Source organism: Danio rerio, chromosome 13 (assembly GCF_049306965.1).
Source record: "Danio rerio strain Tuebingen ecotype United States chromosome 13, GRCz12tu, whole genome shotgun sequence".
Lineage (NCBI taxonomy): Eukaryota > Metazoa > Chordata > Actinopteri > Cypriniformes > Danionidae > Danio > Danio rerio.
This window is the reverse complement of record NC_133188.1, coordinates 39,523,257-39,549,564: the sequence shown is the minus strand read 5'-3', so window position 1 is coordinate 39,549,564 and position 26,308 is coordinate 39,523,257. Positions and strand designations below refer to the sequence as shown.

The 26,308-nt window shown below is 36.3% G+C and overlaps 1 protein-coding gene across 8 annotated transcripts in view; it reads left to right on the top strand.

Annotated features, from left to right (window-relative positions):
- Window positions 1-26,308, top strand: part of pcnx1 (pecanex 1) — an 83,218-nt gene that overhangs the window by 49,770 nt on the left and 7,140 nt on the right. For 4 of the 8 annotated variants that reach the window (XM_073920180.1, XM_073920178.1, XM_009307500.4 and 1 more), the window contains 23 exons: window positions 892-1,124; window positions 2,604-2,757; window positions 2,840-2,872; window positions 3,090-3,261; window positions 3,462-3,572; window positions 7,610-7,701; window positions 7,798-7,907; window positions 8,098-8,203; window positions 8,287-8,379; window positions 10,583-10,733; window positions 10,839-10,980; window positions 13,115-13,292; window positions 14,289-14,397; window positions 14,498-14,627; window positions 14,708-14,766; window positions 14,869-15,084; window positions 19,118-19,371; window positions 19,461-19,691; window positions 20,818-20,918; window positions 21,877-22,027; window positions 22,211-22,441; window positions 24,531-24,805; window positions 24,881-25,053. In XM_073920180.1, the coding sequence (XP_073776281.1) occupies window positions 892-1,124; window positions 2,604-2,757; window positions 2,840-2,872; window positions 3,090-3,261; window positions 3,462-3,572; window positions 7,610-7,701; window positions 7,798-7,907; window positions 8,098-8,203; window positions 8,287-8,379; window positions 10,583-10,733; window positions 10,839-10,980; window positions 13,115-13,292; window positions 14,289-14,397; window positions 14,498-14,627; window positions 14,708-14,766; window positions 14,869-15,084; window positions 19,118-19,371; window positions 19,461-19,691; window positions 20,818-20,918; window positions 21,877-22,027; window positions 22,211-22,441; window positions 24,531-24,805; window positions 24,881-25,053 (3,505 nt within the window). Of the gene's footprint in view, window positions 1-876; window positions 1,125-2,603; window positions 2,758-2,839; window positions 2,873-3,089; window positions 3,262-3,461; window positions 3,573-7,609; window positions 7,702-7,797; window positions 7,908-8,097; window positions 8,204-8,286; window positions 8,380-10,582; window positions 10,734-10,838; window positions 10,981-13,114; window positions 13,293-14,288; window positions 14,398-14,497; window positions 14,628-14,707; window positions 14,767-14,868; window positions 15,085-19,117; window positions 19,372-19,460; window positions 19,692-20,817; window positions 20,919-21,876; window positions 22,028-22,210; window positions 22,442-24,530; window positions 24,806-24,880; window positions 25,054-26,308 lie in introns of all 8 variants that reach the window. The other 4 variants (XM_073920179.1, XM_009307498.4, XM_009307499.4 and 1 more) reach the window with 1 other exon arrangement.

Sequence of the window (26,308 nt, the reverse complement as noted above, 5' to 3'; positions counted from 1 at the left end):
ACACACGCACACACAAGTGAATGCTGCTCTCTCATTGGCTGTAGACAATCGCTGATGTTATTTTCAGTCAAAACTCAATTCACACGGCATGATTTGAACCGCCGACAACTCCAGATATTTAGCACGCCAAATATCTCACAGGCATCGGTGACTCATCGGCGATTCTCTCAGATCTCGTCTTTGATCGTTCATACTGTGTGATTGTCACTCACGTGCTCGAGCACCGATTTGCCTGTGATTTCAGGCATTTGTCGGCGATTTCTCAAAACCTGTCGGCGAGCCAAAATCGGGGCTAAAATCACGCAGTGTGGACTAGGCATAACAAAAGAAAAAATTCAAAGGGGTATGTTGGTGTCAAGACCAATTTATGGATTTTTTTTGTTTGTTTCTTTATGTCTGTATTATTTTATTTTCATTAATATTAAAATGTTTGTGATTATGCAGTCCGTGGATGGATGTTTGTGTGGCGTGGTCTTTTGTTTTTTGGTCAGAGTAGCACTGCACACAAACACCCGTACACTATGGCCAGTTTAGTTCCTCCAAATCACCTATAGCGCATGTCTTCGGACTGAGGGGGAAACCAGAGCACGTGGAGGAAACCCACGCCAACTCGGGGAGAACATGCAAACTCGGACTCAAACTACTTGCTGTGCGGCGACAGCGCTAACCACTTAGCCACCGTGCAACCCTTACTCACACTTCACTTATAATAATAGTAACAAGCTCAGAGCTCATTGTGATTATCAGATATCAGACGTTTTGTGACAATTTAGTAGATCACAATGAAATGTAACAACATACAGTATGAAATTGTGTGTGCTTGTGCGCGTGCATGTGCGCATGTGCTTTTGCGTGTGTAAACTCACCCTGGCTTAGTTCTCGTTTCCTCAGATGCGTCTAAATCGGCTGCTGTCCATGGACCCAGAGCTGTTGGAGCAGCACGATGTGGACGGCAGTCCTGACCTGCAGGAGGCACCACACGGCACACAGGACTCAACACATAATCACCCACACACGCACGCGCTCGCACACAAAACCAAGCAGTACTACCGCTTCTGGCTGCTGCCGTACCTGTGGGTCGGGCTGCACTTTGACAGACTCACTCTACTGGCCCTTTTCGACAGGTGCAAACACTCTTATCAACATTCTACAAATGATTTATGCAAAAAATTATATGATTTATGCAAAAAAAAAAAAAAACTTGTTTCTAGTCCAAATATCTACATTTTAAAGCAAAAACAAGATTGTTTTCTTAATCCACTCTCAGATAAATTTGGAAAAACTCTTAAGGAAAAACTCCTAATTTTGACTTATTTCTCCAAAAGATGAAAATAAAACAATATTTTTACTTGCTCTAAGATGTTTTTGATACCTGGACTAAAAACAAGAACAGAAACATCGCAAAGTAAAAAAAAAACATTATTATTAAATTTCTATACCTGATTACTGTTAGACTCCCAAGAAAACAGTGAAATCGAGCTATTCAAACTCTCTTGTGAAACTGTATTCATATCGCAATATTTATAGCAAAAAAATATTTTTAAATTCCCGATTCTTCCAATATTGTGCAGTCCTAGTTGACATGCAACCATTCAGTTTAGTGTTTGTGACACTCTTTTGTATTCTCTCATGTACAGTTAAAGTCAGAATTATTAGCCCCCTTTTGATTTTTATAGATTTTTTTTCTTCTTTTTTTAATGTTTCCCAAATGATGTTTAACAGTGCAAGAACATTTTCACAGTATGTCTGATAATATTTTTTTTCCTCTGGAGAGAGTCCTATTTGTTTTATTTTGGCAAAATCTTTTTAATTTTTAAGCACCATTTAAAGGTCAATATTGTTTTTTTTTTTTCGATATTCTACAGAACAAACTATTCTTATACAATAACTTGCCTAATTACCTTAACCTGCCTAGTTAACCTAATTAATCTAGTTAAGCCTTTAAATTTCGCTTTAAGCTGTATAGAAGTGTCTTGAAAAATGTCCAGTCAAATTATATTATTGTCATTGTGGCAAAGATAAAATAAATCAGTTATTAGAAATGAGGTATTAAACTATTATGTTTAGAAATTAAATGTAATTAGAAATTAGAATTAGAAGTAAATGTTTTGAGAAAATCTTCTCTCCGTTAAACAGAAATTGGGGGGGGGGAATTAATAAATGGGGTCTAAAATACTTCAGGGGGGCTAAGAATTTTGACTTCAGCTGTATGTGTATGGATTAATAGGCCAGTTGAACAGAAATACTGCGCTGTCAAGACAGAGAGAAGCTCTCAAAGTAAAATAAAATCAATATACAAGTAAAAATTTATCTGCACCAAATGAATTTTCAACTCAATCCCTGACTAGTCAAATCTGTAGTAATTTTTTACACACCCCAGCTCAAAATGTGATCGCATTTGAGAGTGATTTTTCTACATTTTTGAGGGTTGCATTATTGTGTATTATTGTTCTCAGCACATATCCTGATTTTGTGTGTGCGTGCGTGCGTGCGTGCGTGCGTGCGTGCGTGCGTGCGTGCGTGCGTGCGTGTGTGTGTGTGTGTGTGTGTGTGTGCGTGCGTGCGCGTTTGTGTGCGTGTGTGTGCGCTTGTGTGTTTATTAGGAACCGGGAGGTTCTGGAGAACTTGCTTTCAGTGGCTCTGGCGGTTCTTGTGGCCTTCCTGGGTTCAGTGCTGCTAGTTCATGGCTTCTTTACTGACATTTGGGTCTTTCAGTTCTGCCTTGTTATCGCCAGTTGCCAGTACTCATTGCTGAAGGTGAGAATCCTACACTTTTCAAACGCACACAGATCGAATGAATCATTTTTAATGAAAACTCATCTTTCTGTCTCTCAATCAGAGCGTCCAACCAGACTCTTCATCCCCTCGACATGTGAGAAACACAAATAATCTAATACAATAATAAAAATATCATAGGGAGAGTTAATTTAGTTGATTAAATGATGCATTATCTGTGTTTGTCAAGTGTAAGTTTAAAAGGATTCTGTAAAACAAATGCTATTAAAATAAATCTGTAATTTAATACTTTAATATTTGTAAACATGTAAATTAAAAGATGCTGTGATTTGGTTCCATTTTCCCTCATTTAGGGTCACAATCGTATCATCGCCTACAGCAGGCCTGTGTATTTCTGCCTGTGCTGTGGGCTGATCTGGCTGTTGCATTATGGGAGCGTAAACTGCAGCACCAATGCAGTGTCTCTGTATGGAGTCGCTCTCACCAGCTCCGTCCTGCTGTCCCAGGCTCGGGATCTCCTCATCGGTGAGCACTGATACACACGTAAAATCCCAGCAGATGAATATCCTGCAGTTTTTGTTTTGCTCTCCTATTGAAATCTTCCTGCCATAAGGTTTTCTGCAGTGCTGGATGCTCATTTCAGAGCTGAGTACAGAGAAAATCCTGCTGATGTGACAAGACTCGAGTACTCCAGCATTATATTATGTTTCTCTTTCTTTTTTCAGTGTTCACCCTGTGCTTTCCCGTCATCTTCTTCATCGGGCTGCTCCCTCAGATTAACACTTTCGTCATGTACCTGCTTGAGCAGCTTGACATTCACTTCTTCGGAGGAAATGGTAAAGGATGTGCAAATCTTTACATTTAGGAAAAGCATTGTGATTATTGTTTCTATTATTTATTTATATTTCCCATGTTGTCTGGAAAATATATCATATCTTAATGGTACTGAATTGTGAAAAATGGTGCATTGGTGTAAAAGTACCATTTGATCATTTCATTCAGAAATTGTGTAAAACAGGGTATCGGTAGTCTTATATTGAACAAAAAATTTATATATTCATCTCACCCCTTAACAATTTCTTTAAGCAATTAAAAATTTCAATATCAGTTCATTTAGAGCAGGGGTGTCAAACTTTTTCTGTAGACCCACAGCCCTTCAGTTTAGTTCCAACCCTGTGTCAACCTACTTACCTGTAGGTTAGAAACAAGCCTGGAGGACTCGATTAGTTTGATCAGGTGTTTTTAATTAGGGTTGGAAATAAACTGTGGCTGTTTCTCAATATGTGTTCTTGCGTCCTCGTGTTCTCGTATAATGTCATCATCAACTGTTAAAGTTCAGTTAGAAGTAGGGGTAGGTACCAAAACTCAGTACTTTATCAGTATCTGTGCTAAATTTTAAAAGACTGAAGTATCGATAAGCTCTGACGTTAGTGGTTCTGCTATCAGTAATGGATAATTATTGCTGAATAAACATTACTTACAGTTGCATAATTTAACTGACCAACCCTTTCTAATTTGTCTTTTTTTTTTTTTACTTTTCTAAAGTGCATTAACTGCAATGAAAACTTATGAAAAGTATGAAAAGTTTTTGACTGCCTTGCTACTAACGGTAACACTACATCTTACACATCGTTATGCCAGCAGTCTATCATCTAAGTTAGTATAATAATGAAAGTTAAATAAACACACACATTCGGTTACAATGAAAACAGTTTTTGTCTGCAGTAGTCTAAATTAAACAGGTTTTCTTTACATTGCAAGATGCTCCAAAACTGTATTAAAAACACAGCTAACTCTCAAAACACTTTTAACTCATTTATGTGAATGCGTTAATGAAAAATCTTAAACATTATCTCATGTAACTGCATTTTGCAACTCAAAGAGGTTTTTTTTTAACTGCCTGCAGCACATTAAACCAAGAAAGATCCCAACTTCTGCCAGAAAAGGCAGATATGTTGATTTTTCTCCAGAAGAATGGTTAAAAACTGAGTCATTTTCCTTTAGACATTCAATCACAGGAATTTTTTTTTTTTTTTACAATAAAACAGAATAATAAAACAAAGTGTTGTTAATTATGTTCAACTTGTTTTTTTTTTCATAGAATATTAAAAAACACTACAAAAAGCCCTGATAAGAGAACGGTTAAAGTACCGAGCCAATAAGTTGTATCGATAAAAGTAGTAATACTGTTAAAAGTCTTAATGATACCCATCTTTAGTCACAAAACTCAAGACCCCAAGAATGAAGGACACGTGAAAGTTTCCGGATGTGTTATTGGTATTGAGGATGCGTCGATGCAGACTTGAGCACTGAACTCACTCTGGAATTCCCAGAAGTCATTGCGACCGAATAAAGGTAGTGGGAAGCACAGCATTTTATATAGCTTTATTAATAAAGTTCAGAGATAACTTATTTCTCTCAGGAGTTTCCCTAAATGAGATGGTGAAAGTAAACATTACCATGAAAATCTTAATAGACAAACACAATAAAGTTGTTTATTTGCTGACATTTGTAATAAAATCTGTTTTATTTGTGTTGTGCAAAGTATATTTGTAAGTTTGTATATATATATATATATATATATATATTGAAATAGGAAAAAACAATAAATCGATGAATGCTGTAAAAATACTTGAAGGTCATGTGGCCATCTGGGAAGAACGCAGCATCTCATGGTAACCTGGCAAGAACACGAGAATATTCTCTGCGTTCTTGGAATTGAGAAACAGCCTGTGTAGAGTTGCAGCCCTCCAGGAACAGAGTTTGACACCCCTGATTTAGAGGATAATTTCTTAAGATGCAACATTTTGTTTTCAAAAGAGTCCCATAAAGACATGACTAAAATAAAAAACAATTACAAACACGGAAGCTCTTCCACATCCCAAACCTCACCAACCCATCCCATTACAATCAAACCTTGCACATAGCCAACGCCGTTGTGAGCATTGATACTTATGTTCTGTCTGTGCTGTTCTGCAATCACACTTCTGAAAAACTAGTAGGCAGTGTAGTTTATGTACCACTTTGTCAAGTTTTTTGCTCCTATATTGAGTTTCCACCAAACTTGTATCTCAGACTCTTACTCATTTAGGGAAGAAAGGGGTGGGAACCGCTTCAACCATGTTCAACAACTGCAGTCATGAAATAAACACAAAACAAGTGGGCCAAGCACAAATCGTAAATATGTTAAATATGTTGATGTTAAATATAAGCAACTGTAACGCACAATTGACTGGACCGCATTGAGGTCAGAAGTGGGACATTTCACTGCTGAAATTCCCACCTTCAGCGCAATGTCATCATAATATGTTGTTACATTTTTTGAGAGATACACTCGATTCAGAAGTGTAAAGTGGGCTTACCCCTTGTGTACTGTTCAAATTGACTGTTGTTATGTTTGTGGCTGTTTTTGCCCCTTTGACTTTTATTATAACAACATTTTTGATTGCAAATGACACCAAATCATGCATTCTTGATTGCTAGTGTTTTTTCCTGTAGGGAAGACTTCGATCATCAGTTGGCACCATTAACCCTTTAGATAGGCCTGTGCACAGGTTTTTTTCTCACACACATAAACAATACTCCATTTAACCCTAGAATTTTAAGCTGCTTTTTGCACTGCAACTTATAGGCCCACACAGAATCTGTGCGCGCAGAAATCCACAGAATTCCGCAGATGTTTAGCCCATCATTGATTCTGTTCATTTACTTGTGTATAAGTGTAAATTTATATTTATTCAGTTTTTAAATTTATTTCAGTAATTTTGTTGACTAATATGAAAATATTTGTATGAATTATTCACAATATAGTTTGTGAAGTAATATTTTCTGTCTTTTAGTAGATATATTATATAATAACTTGCTTTGTTTACCAAATAAAGTGGATCTAATTGGATTTGCATTGTAAACATTAAGTACAAGTTAAAAAGGTATTACTTTTTATTTCTTATATTAAGGTTTTAGTTATGATACTCCCAAAATCATTCCGCATAAATCCGCAGATTTTTAACACAATTCTGAGCAGAAATAGCGAAAAATGTCCGCAGATTCTGTCTGGCCCTACTTATGAATAACAGTAAATAGTACAAATTTGGGTCCCGCTTTATATTTAGTGACCTTAACGAATATGTACTTACACTGAAAATAATAATTTGTTACAATGTACTTTTTGTGTAAATGCATGCTTTTACGTTATACTTATAATTGATTAAATACATACATGTAATTACATCTTTAATTAATTTCTGTAATTACATCTTTAAATACACTGTTGACCATCTTTTACACCTTAACCCACCCTTAAACCCACCCATACCATTAAACCTGTCCCCAACCATACCGGTATCTCACTTTAAGAGCTCCAGAAGTGTTCTGCAATACATTATGAACATAGTAATATACACAACTTAATATAAACTGGGACCCAAATTTGACCTCTTCCCAACAGGAAAACAATCAAGAATGCATGATTATATGTTGTCGTGGCTTTGCAATCAAAAAATGTCATTATAATGTAAGTCAATGGGACAAAAACAGCCACCAACATAACGAAAGGGTTGTAAATTTGCCCAGCGTGAATTGTTAAATTTTTTTTTAATTTAACACAAATTTTACCAAAATATGTGTCAAAATAAGATTTGTCACAAAAAATCCTCCCATTTGCTGAAACACAGAGAAAGTTAAAGCCAAATTAACACTCAAAATCACCCCAGGGTGGATGAAAACCCCTAACAAAATCCCTAACAGCACACAAGGGTTAAGTCACAGCATGTTTCAGAGGATAAGCATATAAAAAAACTGTTCATAAATTTTAAAACCTTCTTGTGTTTCAAGGTTTTTAGAGCTTCATTGTAATGTCTGTCTTTAATCCCAGCATGCACCAGTCTGCTCTCAGCTCTCTACAGTGTTCTGCGCAGCATCGTGACCATCGCGATGCTCTATGGGTTCTGCTACGGCGCCCTAAAGGTGATAAATCTCTCCATGTTTCAGTTGCAGTTGGAACATGTTGTATTACTCTGTCTTAAATGCACTGAATATTCTCCTGTTAATGTTTGTTTTCAGGACTCATGGGATCCTCAGCACATTCCTGTGCTTTTCTCAGTGTTTTGTGGGCTGTTGGTTGCTGTTTCATACCACCTCAGCCGCCAAAGCAGTGACCCCTCTGTTCTCATGTAAGTCTTTTTGGCAGTGTGTGGGTTTGTCTTTTTGATAAAAAGATTCTTGCATTTTTCCTGCTTTAAGTGCTACACGTATTTACTATTAGAGATTAGATTTGTTAGGATTTTTTACTGTTTGACTGCCTTGTGTTTAGTTTGAATTTTCTAAATTGTAATATTATTCTTCTTTGTTTGTGAACTGTAGTTCATTAGTGCAATCAAAGGTCTTCCCCAATGTAAAGGACAAAAACCCGGAGGATCCACTTTCCGAGGTGCAGGATCCTTTACCAGACAAACTTCGCAGCTCTGTGGTGAGCAATATACAGAGGCATCTTACAAACTACGTTACTAACAGACAGAGGTCTTATATAATGCATCTGTGTCTTTTTCTCAGAATGAGAGACTGCAGTCAGATGTGATTGTATGTGTCGTCATTGCTGTCCTGTATTTTGCCATTCATGTCAGCACTGTTTTCATCGCCTTACAGGTAAAACACTGGTCAGGGATGCAATCATGTTAAATTTCTGCTGATATAGAGATACTTTTTCAATGTTATGACGAATGACCTTGGTGTGAATTACAGGGGGTGTTTGTGGGGGATTGACCCTCCTAATTAAGGCTTGATCCCCCCTAAAGGACATCAAAATAAGATGTATGGGGGGTCAGCCCTTTGAAACTGAGAAGAAGTTCACTCTGATTTGTATTTCAAATAGTAATGTTAATAATTAAAATAACAGATATCCATTTGACCACCCCATAACGGTTCATACCATTGTGAATGCATAATCACGGCAATCAGTCCATGCGAGAAAAAACTCGTTCAACAGTCTGATTTAGAGCACCAATAGACACTATTAAAGATCACAAGACATGGAGAAAATCCCGTTTTCTCATAAAATAGGTGTTTGTTTCTACATATTGCCTAAAAGTAACGTCAAATTAGATGCAATGTCTAAGCTTATCAGGTGAGAATACACTTAATGGCCTATCCCACAGAACATTGTAAACTTAAATACATTTTATGAATAAATTAGATGTAATTTAAATAAGCACATACGTTTGATTCACTGAAGCAAGTTTTACACAAACTAACATTACCAAAAAAAGTTAAATATCACACCCACCACCCCTTCCCACCCTCGTCAATGTAGAATTTGCACACAGCCAATTATGATACATGGACATAGTGTATTGTTTTCTAAAATCTTTTATAAATAAATGAAAAATACACCAAAAACTTAAACTACTAATGGTATATAATATACAGTGTACATTTTTTATTATGACATACTAAAGGCTATTTAGCAGTTATTAAATTATTACTGATTTTAAATACTAAGTTTTATTTAAGGTTTAGTTATTGGAATGAAAATACACTATAAATGTGGAAAACTAGCCTAAATGCAGTCAGTAAAATTTTATTTATATAACAGTATAGTGACAGTAAACACATATATTGTTAACAAAAAGAATTAAGCAGCATAACTATTTTCAGCAGTGCTGATAAAAAGAAATGATGAACATTTAAGTAGATAAACTAAAATAGAAAACATTTTAATTAAATAAATGTAGAACAATTTCACAATATTAGATTTTGCTGTACTATTTATCTAATTAAAAACACTTTAAATGTTTTCCCATGACAAAAGATAGCAGTCAGTCCAAAATCTATTAATTATTTTTTTACATAACTTGGTAATCAATATGTAGCATTACATTTTACATTACATTTATTCAGTTATTAGATGCTTTTATCCAAAGAGACTGTTATATTATCTAACTTTGCACGGCTCCACAAAGCAAGCCAGACCCGTAACCATTAAATTTAATTAAAATAAATAGGACAACTCTAAAATAATGAGGAACCTGGAATCTCATCTTCCATTCCAAAGGAAAAACTACAGCAAAGACGATTGACCAAAGCAATAACGTTAAGTCAAATTTATTTGGCAGTTAACTTTAAAGCAGACATACAAATCTTGAGGAGGTAAAGCCAAAATAACAAACAAAAACCCAACAACTGTTTTAAATTCTCTTACCTCCACATGAAATAAAACAAATAAAAAATATTCACTTACCTCCCTACTAACCACAAAACATGAGAAAACTTGAATGAAACAAAAAGGCACCTTCCTCATCACGTGTCTCTGTATAAATCTCAATATGTCAACACTCAAATTTCAACAATATCGCCGAGCAAATACAACTCAAGTTTTTTTTCACAAATAAACAAAACAAGCCAGGAGAGAGAAGACTCTCCAAACAATCATTCAGTCCGGTTTAAATGGACTTCACAAACATGTCGGCAAGCTTCCACATGCCGACACCTGACTAATGAAACCTGTTGGAGACAGCGGATAAAGGCGGTGAAAAGAGAACCACAACAAAAAGAGACATATACAACAACACAAAGAACTCACTACTTCAAATAAAAAAAAAAATTTATATTATTGTTTTAACAAATAAAAAATATAAATAACAGAGACTTACAAATGAAGATAAAAAGACATAACAACAATAACAGTATATTGTGCATCTTTAACTTTCACCATACATCTCATAGTCCAGCTGCAGGATAACACACTAAAATCTCCAAAAAGATAATCAAGTTGTCATGCTGCTCATATTTTTAATATCCAATGAAGAATAAACAGATCTTGACTGATCTTGTCCTCTTTTATTTCTTCCAGCCATTTTTAAGCTATGTTCTGTACGGTCTAGTCGGCTCGGTAGGGCTGTTAACTCACTACCTACTGCCCCAGATGAGGAAGCAGTTGCCCTGGTACTGTTTTTCCCACCCGCTGCTCAAAACCAGAGAGTACTATCAGTTCGAAATCCGGGGTGAGTCACTCCATCACACAAATATTTGTTTCTGGTTATTTAATGAAATAACTCTTGTTCTCGGCTAGCATGAACATTACCTAAACGTGTGTGCTGTTCGTTCAGGTGCTGCCCATGTCATGTGGTTTGAGCGCACTCATGTGTGGCTGCTGTTTGTGGAGAAAAACATCCTCTATCCGCTCATTGTGCTCAATGAGCTGAGTGGCAGCGCACAGGAGCTCGCCGGCCCCAAAAAACTCAACACAGAGTCAGTATTATATCCTTTTTATTATTTCTTATTGACTAAGGGTGCTTTCACACTAGCACTATTTGTCCGCACCTAGGTTGGTTTGATGTCAGAGTTCAGTACGTTTAGATCTTGTGAATGATGTCTTCTGAACTCGTACCTAAGAGAGCCGTACCTAAGTACGCCTGAAAGAGGTGGTCTGGAGCAAGGTTATAATAGTTTTGGATTATTCATTCGTTTTAGTTTCTATTTCGTTTTGACTTGTTTTCAAATTCAGTCAGTTTTAGTTCGTTTTTAGAGGCAGATTTACTAGTTTCTATATTTTGAAATTGCTGTTTTAGTTTAGTTTTTATTAGTTTCAGTGTTAGTTTTAGTTTTTTTTAAAGGATATTTGATAGGTGCAAGATTCAAAATCATCAGAGTAAATATTTTTTGATTTTTTCCATACATTTTTTGAAACCTGCATTCAGAGGACACATGGACACTATCACCTACCACTACCATACCCATCCTCAAATTCAAATACAACAGCCCACAAGATAGCAGCCTTAAGTATAATATGTGTGCAAGGCTGCTTCTGAGGTTAGATACACAGTAGTGATGGGAAGATCAGATCATAACGTGGATGTTAGGAATCAACATACCAAAATTATTTAGTCAGCAATAGTAATTTCAGTCTGTTAAAACATCACTATGGCATGATCTGAAAAATGTAAAGTAAAGTTTTGCAACCCAACTGAAGCATGATTCACTTATTTAAATTCCATTACGATTTTATGTTATGAAAAACTTTTTCACTGGATCCTCTCATTAAGGCCTCTGTTTACCCGCGGTGCTGTTGTTCAAGTTTAGTTTACTCACAGCAGGCTGTCATGTACTGTTTGAATTTGGTTCACTAAATCACACAAGCGCAGTATTATCGGTTCATCGCTTCTCAAATTTGATCTCAGTGTAACGTTACTGTTCTAATAACTGAATAAGAGTAAATAATGGATTATTTGGAGTCAGAGGAAATATTAGGCTTGTTGAAAAGTAAGTAGTTTGTGGATAACTGGAGACGCAAATCGTTTCAAATGATTCAGTTAGTTTTGGTGAACTTGTTCAACCGATTCACTTAGAAGATCTGGTTAAAAACATTTGTTTGCGGTTGCGATACAGAAATAAAACCCATAGTTGAGCACAAATGTGTTAAATTAATAGTTTAAAGTTTCTGTAATGCTGTCACCGTGCTGCTGTCATGTCCACTCGTTTTGTCGCGGGAGCAACAGCGAGGATGACTGGAGGAGAACCGGCTCGATCTGGAGGACTACAGACTCTGAGGTGCCGTATAGGCGAATTTTATTTACTTCTAAAAGGCTTACAGTAAGATTATGTATTAATACATTTACAAAGACTAAAATGAAGGATGTTTTTGCTATAATTTTAGTTAGTTTCAGTTAGTTTTGTATGTACACAATACAGTTTCAGTTATTTCTAGTTTTTTTTAAAACTCTCGTTTTTATTTTTATTTCAGTTAACGACAATTGTTTTACATTTTGGCTTTCGTTTTTTCATTTGTTGTTTGTTGTATAATAACCTTGGTCTGGGGTACGGTTTGTGCAAACTCTGGTACGGTTCACTTCTGCTATGAATGCAATAATACCAAATAACGTTACCGTGTACGTTACCTTGGCGACAAGCGGGAACTGACCCAGTGCTAACAGATTGATAATATCTGCGTGTCTCCTAGAAAAACCACTTCAGCAGACATTGCGTGATGCTCTGAATGGTTATAATATTTTTGCAACTGACAGACACAAGTGGCTCTCTGTATGTTACCAAAGATTCAATAAAAGCAGAACAACTGTGATTTGTGTACGTCTTTCCATTTTGGCACCTTGGCTTTCGTGGCCATCACCTAGCGACAGACACACAACGGCAGCTTGATGACGCAAGCGTACCGGTTTAGAAGGAGAAAAAAACGGTAGGAATACAAACGCGCTGAGAAAGTGGCAAGGGGGGACAATCAAACTTGGGTTCGGACCAGGGAATTGAACTAAGTGTGAAAGCACCATAAGGGATTGAGTCGCTGTGTCTGATCATTGTGTATTAGCTAGACACCGTTTTGTGCTATTATTTGCAAGCAATCAATTCATTCTCTGCCATTTTCTCTCAGGATCGGGGCTCTGGTAATAACCATCGCTGGACTGAAGCTGCTACGTTCTTCCTTCAGTAGTCCAACATATCAATACGTCACTGTCCTCTTTACGGTCCTGTTCTTCACCTTTGATTACCGCCAGTTCTCTGAGACAATGCTGCTGGACCTTTTTATTATGTCCATCATTTTCAGCAAGGTCAGTTTTTTTATCCTCCAGGGTTGAAGTACACAATTTTGATTAGGGCTGTCATAAAAAGCCTAGTTCTTTTGAAAATATGTTGAATTTATATTAAAAAAAGGACATTCTAATTTAAAAGGACATTCTAATGCAAAAACTGTGCATACTTTTTGGGGTTATCAAGAGGTGCTTGCAACATGGTGAGGATGTAACCAATGTAGTTTGTTTTTTGTTAGCTTATGCTACTTTCTAGACAGTTGGAGCTGGGAATTTCAGCTGGGAAATTTGTTCCAGTCAATCGTGCATTAGACTTGCTTAAATATCAAGATATTTAACAATTTTGCTTATATCGTAATTAATTGTCCAATGTCCCTGTCATTTCAGACATAAAGACATTTGCAAGATTGTGTTTGTTTTAGAATGTAAAACTGTAATTTGTAGACTGATTATTAAGGATTTAGGGGCATAACTATATACAATTTTGTACCAACAATTTTCTGTACATATTTTTCATTTTGATGTGTATTGGTTACCAAACAAAATAGTCCTGTGTGTGTGGAACTTAATTAAAAGTTAATACTTTTATAAATCTTTATTTTAAACAATATGAATATATTTTATTCATATTGATGAATAAACAATATGAATATCTATTCTAATATCCCAAGATAAATCTTTTAGCTCTATGCTGTTTTAGTGGATGCATAAGTGAAACTTCACTAGACATTATGCAGCACATCATCTCCCATCCAGTAATTGTATTGTATTGTAAACATTGTACTCTAGTAATGTTTGTGCTTTTTAAATATAAAAAAACAGATTAAATAGATGCTAATTATTAAAAACTAACAAGATTTTTTAAATGATAGAAAATGTTACCCTTTTCACAATTTCTGTGAATGCAATTCAAATAAATAAATAAAGGTTTTTAAATGTGTATTCCTCACGTTAAAAAAATTGTTCAGATACTCTCTTAAGTCTGTATTGTATAAATGTGATTGTTGTTCTTTGCAGTTATGGGAGCTCTTTTATAAGTTGAAGTTCGTTTATACCTACATCGCACCATGGCAGATTACCTGGGGCTCTGCCTTTCATGCCTTCGCCCAGCCGTTTGCAGTGCCACGTATCCTTAACCCACATTGTGTTTTACATCTATATTCAATACATTTTATAAGATCAGTCTATGTGATTCCTGCTGTTCTTCTTTAACTCCACTCTTCCAGACTCTGCCATGTTGTTTGTGCAGGCCATTGTGTCTGCTGTGTTCTCCACTCCGTTAAACCCATTTCTTGGTAGTGCCATTTTCATCAGCTCTTACGTACGTCCTGTGCGCTTCTGGGAGAGAGAATACAAGTAAGACAAGTGTATGTCTGAGATTTTTTTCATTATTATTATTATTATTTGCCTATCTTAATGTAATATTTGTGTTTCAGTACTAAGCGAGTTGATCACTCCAACACCAGACTTGCTTCGCAGCTTGACAGAAACCCAGGTATATCTATATAAAGTGACTGAAATCAAGCTTAAGGTTGTTTCTTGACCAGTGAGACTTTGTGTGACATATTTTTTAATCTGTGGCGTCTCATCTTGTCAGGTTCAGATGATAATAACTTAAACTCCATCTTCTATGAGCATTTGACGCGCTCGCTCCAGCACTCTCTGTGTGGAGATCTGCAGCTGGGCCGCTGGGGAAACTACAGCACCGGAGACTGCTTCATCCTGGCGTCTGATTACCTCAACGCTCTTGTTCACCTCGTCGAGATCGGCAATGGCCTCATTACCTTCCAGCTCAGAGGACTGGAATTCAGAGGTAAGGGAAAGAGATGAATATATATATATATATATATATATATATATATATATATATATATATATATATATATATATATATATATATATATATATATATATATATATATATATATATATATATATATACACATACACACACACACACTTATATATATATATATATATATATATATATATATATATATACACATACATACATACACACATATATATATATAAGATAAAACTGACAATAAACCTGATATTGACAATACAAATACTTTTTGTTTAGTATAATCTTTATTAATACTAGTATGAGCAATGCTTTTAAAACACATCAAATCAAATTGAATCATATTGATCAACAAGGTAATTTTTGGATTTTACATGTATAAAATGTCATAAATGCACCTTATATTTGTAGATATTGCAAAAATATTTAATTACAATATATATTTAACTCACTGGTCCTTCTGCACCCAACCTGCTCTGAGCTGGCCTCTAATCAGCGATTCTTTGCATATGAAGTTGGTTGCTGTAATAAAAAGACTAAAGTCTGTGGCCTCTAGCATCTGTCAATAGAGGGCCTTTTGAGGTAAGGTTTACCTGCTTAGCATCTCGCTAGCTGGCCTCTGTTACACTCACCCCCTAAACCTCATTCCTATCTCAGACGAGCCCCCACGTGTAACCAACCAGTCCTACTGCACCCAACCTGCTTGAACCGGGGATTCTTTGCATATGTCCGTTGCTCTAACAAAGAGGCTAAAGACCATGGCCTCTAGCATCTGTAAATCCGCTTTTTAAGTTGTGACGTATTGGTGACATAAAATACTGTTTCCAGGTCCAAGCCGCTACTCATTTAAATTGAGAAAATGGCCACTTTTTTGTACCTATCACACATTAAAGTGAATTTTACATAAAATTATAGTGTACACATCGGTTCCTGGACTTGCTGCATCACAAATACCAACATTTTAACAATATATAAAACATTTTATCACTTTCTGGAAGACCATGCAATATTTTGTAGCTAATGTATTTTTCCAATATTTCGAAAGTTGCATATGTGGCATCCAAAGATGAACTTGTATGTCATTAATGTAATTTCCACATATTGCGATATATCAGATCAGATTTCTATGTGGGACATTGAAGATATTTATTTTGAGTCGTCCAATTGCCAGATAATCCTAAAAACAAATGTATTGCAGTTTGCGCTAAAAATTTAGCAGCTTGTTCTTTACATTAAAAATTATAAGAAATGTTTCTTAAACACCAAATTACCACATTACACTGATTTCTGACACTGTAGGCTGTATTCATCTTTTCCATTACAGCAATAAATGACATAATGAAATATATTTGGAAAAGGTTTTTACTATAATCTTTAAATCAATGCTACCTTGTTGAGCAAGAGGAACATTTTAAAAATCTTACCAACTCTAAACCTGTTGAACATACTTGAAAATGTTACAGTATTTTGCTTGTTCTTTCAATTGAAATGGCTCTGTGTACTCTCTCTTTCCCAGAGATTTGTACAAATTAAGCCTCAAAAACAGGTCACTCAAACATCATTAAATTGGTGATGTCGCAGGACTGAGCGCATGAACATAACTGCCCACGTTTTCAATGCCTGTTCAGTATTCAGCAACTTGATGAGGCCTTGGACTAATATATGAAGAGGTGGTAAACAATCATATCATTTTCAGACGAAAATTAAATAGTCAGAATTTGCTGTAAACAAAATGTGACCGTTTGTTTATCCTGCCTTATATCTGTGGATCAGCCCAATGGTGGTGTAAAGATGTGGAGGATATTTTCATGGCACATTTAGACAATTGAGCATCATTTACAAGCCATAGCCTGTCCGAGTATCATTGCTGACTGATTGTGACTTGTTGTCAGTGGCTTCATAACAACCTTTATATACCTTCTTATTAAGTCTACGTATAGTAGGATAAAACTAGCTTCTTAAAAATGACATTGAATTCTCTACATTCAAACATGCAGTCACCAGATCTCAGTCCAGCAGAGCACTTTTGTTATGGGCTGGAGATTCATATCATGGATATGCAGCCAAAAATCCAGCTGCAACTGTGTGATGCAGTCTGTGTCATACAATATAAAGCAAAATTTCCAGGAAATGTATGCAAAACCTTGTTGCTTATATGCCTTGAACAAAAATTATAAAAGGTTTCCAGCCAGGGGTAGCCAATGTGTAAAAGTCTTCAGAGCAGAGTAGCTAAAACAGCACGTTTAATTTAATTTATTCATTTGCATATTTGGATCTTTATTTTAAAGATTTGTTTTTGGCTTTTTACCTTTATTTGACAGGTCAGTAGGTTGACAGTAAGTGAAGTGCGGGAGAGAGGGGGGGTAGGATTGGGAAAGGTCCACCAGCTGAGATTCGGATTTGGGATGCCCAGAGCTCTTCCGCACCATATGTCGGTGTGCCAACCACTAGGTTATTGCGCTGACATATTTGTATCTTTTGACCAATGTTAAAAATATTTAGGTTGTTTTTGTCTAGGAGTATAAAGGAGAAATGAGGGTAAAATGTGTTTTTAAATGGCATATTTATTTTTGAAGGATTGTCTCAATGTTTTTTCTCTTTCTCTCTCTCTCTATGAAAGAGAATAAAATAATCAAATAAAATACACTATCTACAGTCATGTAAAATGTTAGGACACCCTATTAAATCCCATGGCTTTCAGGAAATAAAAATTCATTAGTAAATAAATGTCAACAAACCTAAAGAAACTGGAACAATGAACAACTGACCCAAAAGAGAAACTGATCCAAAATACCACCAGAACTAACTGAGAGATAGTTATATAGAAAATATATAGAATATGAAATATCAAATATATTAAATAAATATAAATGAAAAAGAATAAACTAATTAAATAAACAAAATACACTATCTACAGTCATGTAAAAATGTTAGGATACCCTATTAAATCCCTTGGCTTTCAGGAAATAAATATTCATTGGTAAATTGATGTCCACAAACCTCAATAAACTGGAACATAACGCATAAGATTCTGATTCTGATAAAAACAAAAACTTTTTCCTCTTTGAACAGAATATATTTTATTTTTTGAAAGATCTAAGATATTTTGGAGCAGTAAACATGTCAGGCTGCATAATTCTAATGAATCTTTGACTTCTGCTGTCTTCATTAATTTCAGAAACACAGATTTATTTACAATTTAAAATGGCATCTTTGGCTATTGTTTCTGATGGAGATACTTTTTTGCTTTAAAAAAAATGTAAATAAAAAACCGTACACATACCTTAGGAACAGTATTACAGAAAATTTTGGCGGTTTAAAAACATAGATTTTTTCCAAACCACGGTATACCTTGAAAATGGTTATCGTCCTAGTACATACATAAAAATCAATTCTAGTAACATTTAAGCTGATTATGCAACATTTCTATCTCTATCAGAGGTGTCAGTGTCATTATGGTAAAAAAAAACACTATAGTATTTACTATGCATTGCTGCAGTATATTTTCATGTGGGTGTCTGACAACTGAAAATAGAAGCAGATATCGCAGCATCTTACTTTTCACCTTGCACATTTATGTTAACATTTATTATTTTTTATCTTTCATTCTGATTCCAATGCCTAATTATTAAATTGTTGAAATGACTATAATTAAATCAAATATTCTTAAGACTAAAATATTATGTGTCCTTTGGAAGAGTGTACTTGCATTGTGATGTTATTACTGTATATTGTCATTCTGGCACTATGTAATGAGTGGCATAAAATGGGCCTAAAATGATGATAATATCGTTTATTGCAGAATATTTTGATGCAATAAATCCAACAACAAAGAACAGATATCGTGAAAGGCCTGTTTGTTCCTTGGCAGTTCTTAAAATTGCAAGGGTGTCCTAACTCTTTCACATGACTGTATATGCATTCAGATGATTAGTAATATTTCTGACTAGGTTTGTCCATTGGTCGACTTATTGTGTTTATGACGGGCTGATAAATATTTTACTGCTTGTGATATTAAAGTATTTCATCTATCTTTCAGGGACATATTGCCAGCAGAGGGAGGTAGAGGCGATAACAGAGGGAGTGGAAGAGGATGAAAGCTGCTGCTGCTGCGAGCCTGGTCATCTCCCCCATCTGCTGTCCTTTAACGCTGCCTTCGGCCAGCGCTGGTTGGCCTGGGAGGTTCTGGTCACTAAATACGCCCTGGAGGGCTACAGCATCACCGATAACAGTGCCGCGTCTATGCTGCAGGTGTTTGATCTGCGGCGAATCCTCACCACCTACTACGTAAAGGTAAGCACACAAACATTGCTGTCCTCTACTGACCCGATCTATTGAAAACTTGCTATTTATCATTTGTGTTTGTTTGTATGTGTGTGTAGGGCATCATTTACTATGTCATTGCCTCTCCTAAACTGGAGGAGTGGTTGGCGAATGAAGGTCTACTGGAGGGCTTGAAGAGCTGCGGAGAGAGGAATTACGTTGATCTGGATCCGACTTTTAACCCTAATATTGACGAAGATTATGACCACAGACTGGCAGGGATCTCCAGAGACAGCTTCTGCTCGGTCTACCTCAGCTGGATCCAGTACTGCAACTCTCGAAGAGAGAAGGTAAACACAAATAGATACCACTCAATATGTGTAATGCAGTTTACAGTAGCTTTCAGATGTTTGGTGTCAGATTTCTTCATGTTTTTTTTTATTACAAATAAAAACTTTATTGCCAGGTATATTTTTACACACAAGAAAATAGTTTTTGTTTCAGAAGTTTCCAAAGTACAACAGGATGACAGTGACAAGACAAAAACACAGATATTAAAGGGAAAAAAAAGAAAATAGAGAAAAAATACACTGTAAAAATACTGGCTTCCACACTATTCCTTTATGCTAAACATACATGATTGAACATAAAACAATTATGTTGTTGAATGTCACAAATATGTAACGAATGTCGCAGCAGAAATTAAGACTCATCAGACCATGCAATGTTTTTTCATTGAGTTACTGTTGCCTTTCCTTCAGCTTGAACCAGTCTGGCCATTCTCCTTTGACCTATGGCATCAACAAGGCATTTGCGCCCACAAAACTGCCACTGGATATTTTCTCTTTTTTGGACCATTCTCTGTAAACCCTGGAGATGGTTGTGCGTGAAAATCCCAGTAGATCAGCAGTTTCTGAAATACTCAGACCAGCCCGTCTGGCACCATCAACCATGGCACTTTAAAAGTCCCTTAAATTACCTTTGTTCCCCATTCTGATGCTCAGTTTGTACTGCAGCAGATCGTCTTGACCATGTCTACATGCCTAAATGCATTGAGTTGCTGCCATGTGATTAGCTGATTAGAAATGTGCGTTAACAAGCAGTTGGATAGGTGTACCTAATAAAGTGGCTGGTAAGTGTATAGTGTTGCTGATATATATAATCCATGTCTCTGATTCTACCGAAAGCTGCATTTGTTTGCTCAAACATAGATTAATCAGTAAAAATAATATAAAATAAGTTTATTATTATTATTATTATTATTATTATTAATATTATTATTATTATTATATATTTTAAAGAGTAAGCTATTGCTGTAATGGCCAAACTGAATTTCTTGGCATCATAACTGAAGTCTACTTTGTTACTCGATCCTTGAGAATTGTTCTAATATGCAGAATTCGCACTTTATTTAAATTAAAAAAAGGTTTCTTGTTCATCTTCCTATTTGTTCTGTTGTCTGTGTTGTTTTTTCAGCCACTGGACAGTGAAAAAGACTCTCTGCTGGTGTTGTTGTGTTATGGTCTGTGTGTTTTGGGAAGGAGAGCTTTGGGAACTGCATCTCACCATATGTCCAGGTGGGGGCACAAAAATCTTGTACTGAGCTGGAGGCTTTCCAAAAAGCTTTTCGTGTGTGTGAGACTGTTGGGAGGAGTACTGAAAAACCATACCCAAGTAAAAGTGCCATTAAATGCCAAAAAATGTAGTGCGAGTAAAGTGAAACTATGTTTTAAATACTACTTAAAAGTATGCGGGAAAAAAAGCCCTTTAAAAAGTACTCGAGTAGTAAGTCGGGTATTACACTGTGAAAATGATCCCATCTTATATCCTGCTAATTAAACATTTTGCTTATATCAGTGCCATTTATTTTAAGGGTGTTTTTAACTGGAAATTTAATTATTTGCCATTCATGGACTAAAAATATAAATGTGAGTTTATTTAAAGTGAAAACAAATTACAGTTAAATATGCACATATAATAACCCTACAGAAAGCAGGTTTATGCATTGTATGGCCTAAAAACAAATATAAATTCTAGCTGTGAAGATATGTTAATGCTTATTATGCACTTTGATGCCTGACTAACAAGCAATAGTGTCCTGGTGCTGTTAAACAAGCTTATGTAGCACGGATTAAATGCATGCAATTTGTTGATGTGTTTGAAAACATAACATTCTGTAGTGCATTTAGTTATTGTTTAAGGCCATTTGGCTCTGTCATTATGTGTAATAATTTTGCATATTCTTGGACACCTTTTTATTGCTTTAAAGCATCCGTATCTGAAGTTTTTCTGTCTGGTGCAATTTTTCAATGCGCCATTTAATTGGATGGGAATCATAGGCATGATTATTCTACTTAGCCATTCACCTTATACTAGAAAAAATAATCATATTACTGCATGTTGAAGTAAAGCCCTGATACAGCACTTAAAATGTACTCAAGTAAAAGCTCCTGAAAAAAACTACTTGATTATAGTAATCTGAGTAATTGTAACTTGCTACTTTACACCAGTGGTTATGTTTTTGTGTTGTTACAGCAATCTGGAGTCATTCCTGTATGGGCTGCATGCCTTGTTTAAAGGTGATTTCCGGATCTCGTCTGTGAGAGATGAATGGATCTTTACAGACATGGAGCTGCTGAGGAAGGTGGTTGTTCCGGGAATTCGCATGTCACTCAAACTGCATCAGGTGAGACTCATCTGTTCTCTGTCATACCTTTTTATGGATTGATGAGGAGATTCCCCCCCATTGTGTAAAGCGCTTTGAGAGCCCAGAAAAGCGCTATATAAATGTAACAAATTATTATTATTATTAATATTATTATTATTATTATTAGTGTGTACCCATAGTGAGTCTAATCTCTCTTTGCAGGATCACTTCACTTCCCCTGATGAATATGAGGAGTCATCGGTGTTGTTTGAAGCCATTTCTTCGCACGAGCAGACACTGGTGATCGCTCATGAGGGGGATCCGGCCTGGCGCAATGCCGTCCTGTCCAACTCTCCCTCTCTGCTCGCTCTCAGACATGTGCTGGATGAAGGGACCAATGAGTACAAGATCATCATGCTGAACAGACGCTACCTCAGCTTCAGGGTCATAAAGGTGAGAGAGGACACAAAGCAGCAAAGGAAGAAAAACTGAGGGAAAAAATCTATGGCCACATAATTATTTGAATGAATTATGGGAGTAACTGTGTACAAAGGGGGTGGCGTGATTCTCAGTTCAGTCTCAGTTCATCCATTGAGTATTAAAAAGCAATTAGAATTAACTGTAACACTTTAAAGGGGACCTATCAAAATCACTTTTTTTTTTTTTTTTTTTTTTTTTTGGAACATTGTAAATATAGCCTGCCTCTTAATGGTAAAATGAATTAATTATTTTTTTTGTAATCATACTTTATAAAAGCAGTCTTCAGAAACAATTTGACATTCTTCCATTGTACATGTAATCAGAGGGCGAAAGCCTAGCCCATTAGTAGGGCCAGACGGAATCTGCTGAGGTTTTTTGCTATTTCTGCGGAGAATTTTGGTAAAAATCTGCGGATTTCTGTGCAATTATTTTGGGAGTATCCAGCGGAGTATCATAACTAAAACCTTAATATATAAAATAAAAGTAATAAATTACTGATTAAAAACTGAATAAATTAGTAAAATAAAAGTAAAAAAGTCAATAAACAGAATTAATGATGAGCTAAAAATCTGCAGAAATCTGCGGAATTCTGCGGAAAATCTGCGGAATTCTGCACGTGCAGATTCCGTGTGGGTCTACCCATTAGTGCCGATCTCTCAGGCATTAGGATAGACAGCCCTGAATAAGTAGCAGCCATCTGCCATTATAGTTTTCACCTGCTGAAGATATAATATAATAAATGTGGAGTTTTAGATGCACAAATGAACACTGGAGTCTCCATAGACGACCTTTATTTTGATACATTTCAGTTTTTCACAGTGATAACTTAAGTCCTGTTTTTGAATCTGTTGCTATTCTGATGCATAGGTGTTTGTAGCTCTGCCCTCTTTTGAAAAAAGCACAATCTCATTTGAATTTAAAGCGACAGTGACCAAAATGCCACAATTTGGATCAAAGCCTAAAAGGGGCAGTTTTCATAGAGTTATAAAACATTATATGTGAGGTATTTTGAGCTGAAACTTCACATACACACTCTAACAACATCATAAACTTTTTTACACATTGTAAAAGTAGGCATAATAGGTTGCCTTTAACTTGGTGACATAGTTAATCATGTTTCATTCACTTACTATAGTAATTACAATGAAATATGCCTAATTATGAATAGCTAAGCCTAAACCTAACCCACATTCAAACCCCAACCGTACAGTAAGCACATGTAATTAGTTAATATTACTTAATACTACTTAAATGAATAGTTACTGTATGTTTTGGATGACTCCTTTGTCTGTCACACCCATTACAGGTCTTTCAGTCTCTGCTAATGATCTGATGATCAGTATCAGGTTTTTTCGCTTAAGGAGACATGGAAAATGTGCTGAACTCATGGTCCTCCGGCAACGTAGTTGAGAAAATCATCTGGAGGGGGATAAACCATAAACTTTAAACTGTTTTTACCACAGATGTGCTTGTGACACTAATCATGTTAAAATACCTAGGGTAAAATTAGTTTAATTCAATTTCTTGTCGGCTTAGTCCCTTTATTAATCCGGGGTTGCCACAGCGGAATTAACCACCAACTTATCCAGCAAGTTTTTATGCAGCGGATGCCCTTCCAGCCGCAACCCATCTCTGGGAAACATCCACACACATTCACACACACACTCATACACTACGGACAATTTAGCCTACCCAATTCACCTGTACCGCATGTCTTTGGACTGTGGGGGAAACCAGAGCACCCGGAGAAAACCCACGCAAAGGCAGGGAGAACATGCAAACTCCACACAGAAACAACAACTGAGCCAAGGTTCAACCAGCGACCCAGCGACCTTCTTGCTGTAAGGCGACAGCACTACCTGCTAGTTTCAAAACAGCAAAAATAATGCAAAATTAAGCTTTTTTATCTGTATGTATTATTTTTAGAGCAACCCTAATATTTCAAATAATTTGTTTCAGTTTCTGTAAAGGGAAGTTCCCCAAACTGAAAGTGCAGGCTTTAGTTAGTCATGTGGAAAAATATGGAATAAGTTATTTAAAATTTTCACATGTGCATTTTCAGGTGAATAAGGAGTGTGTTCGTGGCCTGTGGGCAGGACAGCAGCAGGAATTGGTGTTTTTACGAAACCGAAACCCGGAGCGTGGAAGCATCCAGAATGCCAAGCAAGCACTACGCAACATGATCAACTCATCATGCGACCAGCCAATCGGATACCCAATATATGTATCGCCCTTGACAACCTCTTACTGTAATACACACCCCCAGCTGGGACACATACTGGGAGGACCAATCAGCATTGCCAACATACGAAACTTTATTGTCAACACGTGGCACAGGTGTGTGTGAATTAGAGGAAATGGACATGTTTTGTGTGATGTCATATTAACAGCACGTTTTTTCTCTGATTGCAGACTGCGTAAGGGCTGTGGTGCTGGCTGTAATAGTGGCGGGAATGTCGAAGATTGTGATGCGGGTGGTTTGTCGTGTGGCAGTGGGAATTCTGGGAATTCTGGGACAGGAGCAAGTGATTCCCAGCATAGCTCAGGACCCACAGCGCTACACGCGTACACACCACATTCTCTGGGTAAACACACAGTCAATGCTTAAGACATCACGTACTGGTTGAGCTCACACTTTTACTGTGTAACTTGCATGGAATTATGATGTCATTTGTGTTCTACTTAGGCTTTCACCTAGTTAATCTTTGCAAGTCCTCTATCTGTGTTTTTAAGTTTAACATGCTGTGTCTGACACTTTATTGGTGTATGTTTATAGCCAACGTATGTGTAAAAGTAGAACAAAACCAGAAAAGCAGAGCTCATCAAAATATGCTTGCGCATGATGGTGTGACTTTGCATTTTTTGAAAGTTGTAAGGTTGTGGAGGTAATTTAGGCCTTATGTGCTGGATGGATGGATAGAGTGATAGACATCAACTTTTAATTGATTTATTGATTGCTTGATTAGACAGACAGGTGGATGGATGAAAAAGGACTGAGAGATAGATAAATAGATGGATAGGTAATAGATGGATGGCAAGTGAATGGATGGACAGATTAGTGGATAGACATAGATATGGATGGGTCTATGAAACATTAACTCTTGAACAAATCAGTGGAAAGCCAGAATAATATAAGTATGAATGTATAAATAGACAGACAATAGATGAATTAATGGCTAGACAGACCAGCAAAGAAGGATGGATGGACAGATATTGGCATGAATGGATTGAGAGATAGATATTGGGATAGATAGAGGGATTGAGAGATAGGTATTGGTATTAGATGGATGGATAGATAGTTATTGGCATGGATGGATAGATAGATATTGCCATTGATGATGGATGGATACATCGGTGGGTGGATGGATGGATAAATATTGGCATTCATGTTTTAAATACATGGTTTGGATATTGGCGTTAGTTGATGGATGGATGGATGGAAGAATGTATAGACAGACATACAGGCAGAGAAAAATGGATGGATGGATACACAGATAGACAAGTAGATAGACGGATACACAGACAAGCAGAGATGGATGGATGGACAGACGGATGGATGGATGGATGGATGGATGGACGGACAGACAAACATGTAGGCAGAAAGATAGACAGACAGGCATAGATAGATAGATAGATAGATAGATAGATAGATAGATAGATAGATAGATAGATAGATAGATAGATAGATAGATAGATAGATAGATAGATAGATAGATAGATAGATAGATAGATAGATAGATAGATGTACGGAGAGACAGACAGACATATAGGCAGAAAGATAGACAGACAGGAATAGATAGATGGACAGATTGATGGATGGATAAATAGATAGACAGACAG